The 9,513-nt window shown below is 46.4% G+C and overlaps 1 protein-coding gene across 1 annotated transcript in view; it reads left to right on the top strand.

Moving 5' to 3' along the window:
* Window positions 1–2,578: 2,578 nt before the first annotated feature.
* Window positions 2,579–9,513, top strand: part of Cpn1 (carboxypeptidase N subunit 1) — a 19,139-nt gene continuing 12,204 nt past the window's right edge. The window contains exons 1-2 of the mRNA XM_035441819.1: window positions 2,579–2,725; window positions 2,997–3,152. Of these exons, the coding sequence (XP_035297710.1) occupies window positions 2,708–2,725; window positions 2,997–3,152 (174 nt within the window). The 5' untranslated portion in view covers window positions 2,579–2,707. The remainder of the gene's footprint in view (window positions 2,726–2,996; window positions 3,153–9,513) is intronic.

Below are 9,513 nucleotides of genomic sequence, written 5' to 3' on the forward strand. Positions count from 1 at the left end.
CGTGAGCTGCTGCTGCAGCTGTCGGAGTTCCTTTGTGAGGAGTTCCGGAACCGGAACCAGCGAATCCTGCGCCTCATCCAGGACACGCGCATTCATATCCTGCCCTCCATGAACCCCGACGGCTACGAGGTGGCTGCTGCGCAGGTATGCAGTCCAAGGGAGACACAACGAAGCGGCTAAAGCCATTTTATGAAATGATTCAGTAGACAGTGTGTCCCGTGTCCCTTTGTGAATATCAGTTAAGAGAGAGGAGGGGGCAGAAATGAGAGGGAGAAGAGGGAGGTAAAACCGCTGGGGTGCAGGGAGAGGCAGAAGCAAAGGGTTAAAATGTTAGCATCCCTGAAACGCTCCACCGCTCCACCGGCAGTAACTGTGGGCTCTGAACTCCAGTGCCCTCTCCACTAGTCCTGCTAACGTGTAAAACACTGCAGCTGGGAGAGGGCATTACCAAATACCCACCTTCCTGTACCGTTAGCACCCACCTTCCCCAGATCTTGGGGTTGGGGGTTAATTGTAGATGATTCCTCTTCCCCTCCCCTCCCCCTCTTTTAACTACCGAGGCTTTAAACTGAACATGCTAGCCAAGTACTCCACCGCTGGACTCCCCAGCCCCCCTTTTTACATTTTTATTCTGAGACAGGAGCTGCAAAAATTGCTCAGGCTCACGAAGCAGGTCTCAAACATAGGATCCTCCCGACTCAGGTGTCCAGCTGGCCGGGGTCATAGCTGCATCTCTAGGCCTAGCATCTGTTTCTCCAGAGTCTACACTGCTGCTAGTGCAATGCTCAGAATCCCCGTTCTTTGTTCTAGGGACCTTCAGCTAGGTTATGGTCTTCCTCCCCTTCCTCCTCTTCCTCTTCTTCCTGCTCTTACTCCTCCTGTCCCCCCTCCTTTTTCTTCCTCTTCCTTTTTGGTTTTGGCTCTGCTGGAGATGAAATCCACAAGTTTCACGCATACTAAGTAAACACTCTGGACACCAAGCCACAACCTGCAGCCCAGAAAGCCCTTCCTCCATCAGCCCAATGACCAGTTGTGTACAAAACCAAGCCATGAAGCCTGTGCTCTTAGTATTGACTATCAAGAGTTGCTAAGAACGAGAAACGGTGAGAAAACTGCTGTAGAGGTGCACACCAAACTCAAAAGTTGAATAAATGTTCGCACTGGAACAGAAATTATGTAAGTAACTTAGAACTTTTTAAAACGTCATGTTTTCAGTGCAATCTAAAAATAAAATGCTAGTGGGATGCCCATGTAAAAAGAGAAATGCTGAGCTGGGCGGTGGTGGCACACGCCTTTGATCCCTGCACTCGGGAGGCAGAGGCAGATGGATCTCTGTGAGTTCAAGGCCATCCTGGTCTACAAGAACTACACAGAGAAACCCTGTCTCAAAAAAAAAAAAAAAAAAAAAAAAAAAGAGAGAAAGAGAAATGCTGAAAATGATAATGAATGGCATCTCTGAGTTTCCAATAGGAAGTGAGGTTCATTCACCTCACTTCTGGGAATAGCCAAGAATTTGAGCTTTACCCACTTAGTCTATAGGGCTATAGTGGACACTAGTCCCTTCTCCAGAGACACACAAAATAATTCTAATGATTCCCCCCACACACTCACCTCTCTCTCTCTCTCTCTCTCTCTCTCTCTCTCTCTCTCTCTCTCTCACACACACACACACACACACACACACACACACACACTCCTTTTATCCCCACTCTGAAACAGGATCCCATGTAGGCCAGACAGGCCTTGAACTTGCTGTGCAACAAACATGACCTTGAATTTCTGAACCATACAAATGTTATCATACTTGCTAGTCTGCCGTGCCACGGATTAAACAGAGGGCTTTTCGAATGCTAGGCAAGCACTTTTAGCAATTCAGCCCCAGCTACAGCCCCAGCCAGCCCTAATGGGAATCTTAACACATCTCTGTTATATCACTTTATATTTACTTATGTATACGTCTATCTCCCTGAGTATTCTATGAATTCCCAGGAGGCTAGAAAATACCTCACTTAGCTCTTTTCCCAGTGTCTGAGGACCTTTGATTGACAATGTATAAGAGAATGGCTGTTGACTAAATGGATGAGTGAGGAGGTGAGTGAATACATGAACAAATAAAGATTAAATCTGAACTGTGAACAGAGAAATGAAAGGAGCCAGAAGTTTAAGACTACTCGGAAGATAAGAATCCTATCAATTCAGAATTCGGTTTCTCTAACACATGTTAATTATACATAAGGGTTTCTTGGTGACATTTTCATACGCATATATGAAGTCCTCCTTTCTACCTCCTGCATGTGACCCAGGGTTTGATTGAGGTTGCTTTTGTGAGCATGAGTGAAGGGTCAATTATTGGAGCACAAGCATTTTACTTGTGGCTACACACCACTGAAGAACTCCCAGTAGCCTTCCTCCCTAGCAACCATTAGCTGCTTGTACACCCTCAGAGAGGGGTGGGCTCTAGGGAATTTCGAGGAGCCTGATCTTGTGCACATAATCTGTCTTACACACATAATTTGAGCTCATTAATGCAATAGCCGTGTCATGCCTGGGAGATAGCATTCCACAACCCTCTTCCGTGCCACCGCTGCCTCCTCCACGGTGTTCCTGGAGCCTTGCTTGGAAGGGTGACTCACTCTGTTTTCTGTCCCCTCCCACTGTATCCTGTGTGTGATTAAACGTGATCAGCCAACCTCCTGCTCCTGTAGCCATGCCCTGTGTCGTGGTGGTATGTCAGCCATGCCCTGCTTTCTGGCCCATTATAAACTCACTCTCTCTCTCTCTTCCCCCTCCCACCCTCCCTCCCCCTCTCTCTCTCTTTCTAGAACCATAAGTTGAAATAAAACCATTTTTTTTCTTAAATTGATTTTAGTCATGGTATTTTATGACAGAAATAGAAGGGTAACTAATATAGTTAGTATCTTTAAAAGTGACACCACACTCTTGAAATACAGGACTCTGTCTTAAATGCTCATCTTTCCTCTCTTCATTTCTCCCAGGGCCCAAATGCATCTGGGTATCTGGTTGGCAGGAACAACGCAAACGGAGTGGACCTGAACCGCAACTTCCCCGACCTCAACACCTACTTCTACTACAACGAGAAGTATGGCGGCCCCAACCACCACTTACCCCTCCCAGACAACTGGAAAAGTCAGGTAGGAAGTGAAAAGTGGCAACAGGAGCCAGAGAGCCGGCACCTGGAGTTGCTTACGGGTGCTGAGCAGTCTTCACATCCACAGAACTATCAAGAACTCTGCACCCCCCCCCCATTAATTTACCTAGAAGAATAATAGCTGCCAGGCTTCTTTGTATTCTTCCCCCTGGCAGCATAGAGTCCTCCAGGCAGCAGGCCCTTGCTGACTGTGCTGTTGGGTAGTGATGGTGGTGAAGGAGGAGAAAGCATATACTTGGTGATTCTCAAAACTCTTCCCAAGCCTATTTCAGCTCGTCACCATAGCACTGGACCGTGACTGTGACAAGCAATAGTAGCCAATGTTAGTCCTGTTTGACAGTTACTATGTTTACCAGTCAAATTAAATTCACATAGCTAATAATTGAAGGAGTCAATGTTAAAATCTAGGCATGGACTGGGGAGATGGCTCAGCTGGTAAAATGCTTGTCCTACAAGCATGGGGTCCTGAGTTTGAACTCCAGAACCCATGCCAAAAAGCTAAGTGAAGGACCAGCAAGAAGGCTCAGTGGGTAAAGGTACTTGCTGCTGGGCCTGAAGACCTGAGGTTGATTCCCAGAGGCCACATGGTAGAAGGAGAGAACTGACTCCTGCAAGTTGTCCCCTGACCTTGACATGAGGCTGTCGTGTGTTCATGCACACACACACACACACACACACACACACACACACACACACACACACACACAAGCACACAAAATAAATGCAACTTAAAAATTTAAATGAATGGTGGAGAGTAAACAAGAAAGACACCCAACTTCAACCTCTGACCTTCCTACACACTCACACACACCCACGTGTGCACAAACACACACAGACATCCCGAATCATATTCCAACATTCTTTCTGCTAATCCTGGACTGTTGACAGAAAGTTCTAGCATTCTATAGACAAGTTTCTCAGACTTGTGATCAGTTGGGTGTTCACAGTGTTAGCTGTAGAACAAGGTTCAGGTTCGTGGTGTCTAACTCAAGGTTTCCCCTCTTTCCTCCCATGGGACCCTTTGTATTTAAAAGCTCCCATTGTTTTTCATGCTCTCAATGGGAGACAGCATTTGGCAAGTCCATAGGTAATGGTCCCACCCCGTGTGAACCTGCTGCTGGGTGGTAGTAACTGTTGTAATTTAAGAAAAGCAGAGCTCAAGAGAAAGATGCCATGAGACAGGGTTCAAGTAGAGGGGATTTTTATTAGGGAAAGGGAGGGGGGAGACTGGCCTCCAGAGACAGGAGCAGCAGGAGAGGGGAGAAAGGGGGAGAGGGAGAAAAGGAGAAAGAGAGTGGAACAAAGAGAGGGAGAGAAAGAGAGAGAGGGAGGGGAGGTGGGCAGGGCCCTTTTAAAGGGGAACATGGTGAATATGCACAGGTGGTGCTCTTAGTGGTTGCAGCTGAGGGCGTACCCTGTCAGAACCCTAAGGACAGGCCAGTACAGATGCCTGAGTACTGACAGTTAATAACCACCATTCTCAGAGCATCCCTGCCAACCCTGACTTTTCCTGGGTGGGATGGTTCCAATGCTCCATTTGTGAATATCCAAGCTTAGAGACTGGGGAGAGGAGCACAAAGCGGGGGGAGGGGGGGAACTCTACACTGGAAGTTCCTGGGTGGATAGGGTCAGTATTTTCCCCTTGAAAATGGTGGGGGCTGGAGAGATGGCTTAGTGCTTAAAAGTGCCTACTATTCTTACAGAGAACCCACACTGGACAGTTCACAATCGCCCGTAACTCCAGGTCCAAGAATATCAGTGTTCTGCATCCTTGTGGACATACCCTCACAGACACGTGTACACTCTCACACATAATTTAAAATACAATAAAATGCTTTTATAAAATGATGTAAAAGTCATATTGACATATTGGATTTCTGGTTACAGCTGTCCTTTGGCTCAGTTAAGTAAGTAAAAAAGAATATGATCCTACTCAGTGTATCTAACCAGAAGAATATCAATTTTTTTATTTCCTGAGGCAAGGTAGCCTAGGCTGGCCTCAAATGTACTTACGAGGATGACCTTGTGTGGACTATTCGATTACACAAGTGTCCCGCGCGTGCTCTGTATTTCTCGCCAGCAAGAAATCATACATGGGACACTTGGATCCTTCTGTAGACAAGCTTTAATGCATCTTGAGAGGAGAGCATAAGCTTCCCAGAGCAGAGACATTAAACTAAGAAAACCATCCCTTATAAAGGCTGACCAGCCGCCTGGGACGTGTTACCCTATGAATGGCTTCAGCTCCTCAGGCAAAAATGAGCCACGGGATAGGCAGAGATCAAAGGAATGGAGATTACCCAGCGCCTGTGAAGTAATTTACAACTTGGTGTCTTCCGGCACCTATTATAGTAATGGATAATGCAGGAACCGGCTTCCTACATATCCCCCTTTTTTTATTAATTAATGAAAAGGCTTTATATTATTACAAGCAAATAGGTTACCCATATGTTGAGGGATAGAGGTAGAGGTTGTACCTTCCCAAAATCAAACATTAAGACTGTGTACGGGAGTCACCATCAGGCTGTTAGCTTGACCCAAAGTACTCTCAACCTGTCCTCTGCCGTTTTTCTGGGAAAGGGAAGTCTCAGGGCAGGTAACCCTTATGCAGGTCAACGTACCTCCCAGAGAAGCCTGTATAATAGGCAACTCTGTGTGATGCCTATGCTCAGCATCCCTCTTTGGGCTGCCCAGACCAGACACTCTACCCTGTGCAATGAGCCTAGGCTCCGGGTGTGCAAGAGCTGTCTGGCCGGCGGCCTATTGCTTAGCCAAAATACAAGCGCTTGGGTGATCTCTTGGTTTGAGCCCTGGAGCTTACATGCCAGTCAAAAGTAACAGCAATCCGCAAGCGGCTGTATCAAACAATTTCACCCCCACCCCTTTTCTCATAGACCAGCCAAAAATAACAGCAATCTGCAAACGGCTGTATCAAACAAGCATCTCCACCCCTTAAGCAGTGACAATCTCTCCGCCAAGGGCAGGAGTTAATCTGGATAACAATAGCGGCTCTCAATTCCCGGGGGAGAGGGTGGAGTTTCGACTTTTGAAGGTCTGGAGGGGCTCTTCGGGTTGAGTCTTTTTGGGATCCACAGGGGATTTTCTTCATCCTGTGAGAAAACATAATATCGCTCCCCTGGATCTTATGAGAATAGGATCCGGGCCTTTCCAAAGATCAGTTAAGATATCTTTCCATTTTACCATTTTCTTTTGGCCTTTTAGGTTTTGAGGTGAGATGCTTGGCCTCGGTATGGCCCCCAGTGTTAATGTAAATGAGGCTTTAAAGCCCCAGGCATTTCAGGCCTTTAAGAAGTGTTGAATAGCAGGCATGGCCTTTTCCCCTATCAAAGACTGGGAAAGCCATCTGTAATTTTCTCCGCTCCTCTGATGGTAAAAAGGAGTCGGTACCAAATAGTGGATGTGCTGATAGAAGTACACCCGCTGGCATTTTTGGCAGCCGATATCTATCGGGGTGGTATCGAGCTGCTTCTTTTTCTAGCTCTGCTTCCTTGCTAGAGTCTAAAATCTCAGAGTCTGAGCTGCTCAGCTCCAAGGCTTCCAGTTTCGTTGTAGGGCAGAGGCTAGGTTTTGAGTCCTCATCTCTCCTAAATTTACCGGGGTGTGACCGGCCATTTCCTATTCTCTCTCCCTCCTTCTCTGTCTCTCCCTCATCTAGCTGAGCTGTTCCTTTCAAAACCCCATCTCTTGAGCTTATAGCGTCATTAGAGCTATTAAGATTTAAAGCTTTAAACTCATTTATAGAATCATCTAACAAATTACATACTCCCTTGTCAGTAGACATTCCAGGAGGTCCTTTTTTCTTATTTGTTGCTGTACACACTCCCTTGTCAGTAGACATTCCGGGAGGTCCTTTTTTCTTATATTTTATTGTTAGGCGCGCCCCATCTCTCACTACATTCGGTTTCTGATATGTAATTCTGGACTTCTTTAAGATTGCTGTAACAGTGAGAAAAGTCAAAATAGCTCCTAGTAAAAGCATAGAAGCCTCTATATTAACCTCCCACAATAGCAACATTCCTAAGCCAAAGTCCAGAAAAAACATGCCTCTCCGAATTTCTCTCATTACATTCGGTTTCTGATATGTAATTCTGGACTTCTTTAAGATTGCTACAACAGTGAGAAAAGTCAAAATAGCTCCTAGTAAAAGCATAGAAGCCTCTATATTAACCTCCCACAATAGCAACATTCCCAAGCCAAAGTCCAGAAAAAACATACCTCTCCGAATTTACCATCCTGCAGTTCTGAATCCACCTTGTAGCCAAGGGGTCTCCGCGGTGCTGGAGATGTTAAGCTTCCCGGGTTTCGGCACCATATGTCCCGCGCGTGCTCTGTATTTCTCGCCAGCAAGAAATCATACACGGGACACTCGGATCCTTCTGCAGACAAGCTTTAATGCATCTTGAGAGGAGAGCATAAGCTTCCCAGAGCAGAGACACTAAACTAAGAAAACCATCCCTTATAAAGGCTGACCAGCCGCCTGGGACGTGTTACCCTATGAATGGCTTCAGCTCCTCAGGCAAAAATGAGCCACGGGATAGGCAGAGATCAAAGGAATGGAGATTACCCAGCGCCTGTGAAGTAATTTACAACTTGGTGTCTTCCGGCACCTATTATAGTAATGGATAATGCAGGAACCGGCTTCCTACACACAAGTAATATATGTCACTGTGATTGGTTTACCAAAGAAGCTGACTGGCCAGTAGCTGGACAGGGGAAGGTTAGGGGAAGAGCCAAACAGAGAATGCTGGGAAGAAGAGCAGAGTCTCAGGAGTCTTGAGGAGACACAGAAAGAAGCAAGATGGACATGCTGTACTGAGAAAAGGTACCAAGCATAGATAAGAAATATGGGTTAATTTAAATGTAAGAGTTAGCTAGTAAAAAGCCTGATCTATTGGCCAAGCATTTATAATTAATATTAAGCCTCTGTGTGGTTACTTGGGAGTGGCTTGCAGGACAGAAACTTCTGCCAACAGCCTTGAACTTAAGTTCCTCCTGCTCTGCCTTCAGAGTGCTAAGATTATGGTCATGAGCCATGCTCTGAATTTTTTAAAGGTTTGTTTTATTTGTATATTTGTAATTATGTGGGGCTCTACGTGTCAGGGGTGGGCGTACACATTAGCTACAGTGTTCTCAGAGTCCAGAAGAGGATGTCAGATCCCCTGGAGCTGAGTTACAGATGGTTGTGGCCTGACATGGGTGCTGAAAACAAAACTTGGGTGCTCTGTGCTACCAGAAAGCGCTCTGAGCCATCTCTGCAGCCCCATGTTTCTCTGCCTAAGACAAGGTAATGAGCCTCCCACTCAGTCCTCTGCCTAACTCTGAAGAGGAAAAGTGACAATGGAAGCTCTTTTGTGCTCCTGACAGAAGAGCTGTACCCTTACAGGAATGACAGGGAGCTGCCCTTTTGGAATGTGGAGAAAGGGTGCATCAAAGGGGCTGAGCTCTTGATCCTACAGCCACGTGCCATAAAATGACAATTTCTCCAACATAGATCAGGTACAGCAGTGATTCCTTGGTCATGCAGCCATCTTAGTTTGTGTACATTCACTCTGTGACTTTGCAGAATGTCGAAATTGCCAAACATTGCTCAGAACGTACCCATTAGCACAATGTGTCTATTCTGATTGTGTGAGACCCAACTCTCACCAGCCAGTCCCCTTTGGGGGACTGGAAAGACATACCTTTAGAACTGACCTTTGGTCCAGGAAGAGCCATTCACTCGTTGACCCCAAGAGGTCACCTAACAGGCTAGTCTGTGAGGAGGAAAAGCCCTGGAGACTGGACTGTTTGTGCTGCCAGTCAGTGGGTTCAAGGTTTTCTTCATACTGCCAGTCACTAGCAAAGTGATACTCACTAGAGACTAGTGTGTCTAGTCTATGAAATGGAGATACGACCAGAGTGTCGTTGAAACGGTGCCGCAGATATGTTGGGAAGAGGAAGCAGAAATGATTACTTCAAGCAAGTGGTTTACTTTATTAGAACCCTAAATTTTTTGCAAAGATGTTTTAGAAGCTCAACCCCTGCTACACTGGATGAACAGAGAAGCCTTTCACTCTCGTGTTCTCCCTATCCCCCTCCCTTCTCCCTCCCTCTCTCCCTTCCTTCTCTCTCCCCTCTTCTCCCAAAATTGAGTAAAAAATTACAAGTGTTCCGGCACACTTCCTGTTCTCACACTGACCCCTCCTTTAACATCGTATCCCAGAGTGATACATGGGTTACAATCAATGCGCCCACATTGACTTGACCCGTCACTCAGAATCTAAAATCTCTGGTCCCACTAGTGACTACTCTTGGTGTCACAGCGTCCGTGGGTGTGGGTGCAC

The sequence above is a fragment of the Cricetulus griseus genome, chromosome 3 (genome assembly GCF_003668045.3).
Source record: "Cricetulus griseus strain 17A/GY chromosome 3, alternate assembly CriGri-PICRH-1.0, whole genome shotgun sequence".
Classification (NCBI taxonomy): Eukaryota; Metazoa; Chordata; class Mammalia; order Rodentia; family Cricetidae; genus Cricetulus; species Cricetulus griseus.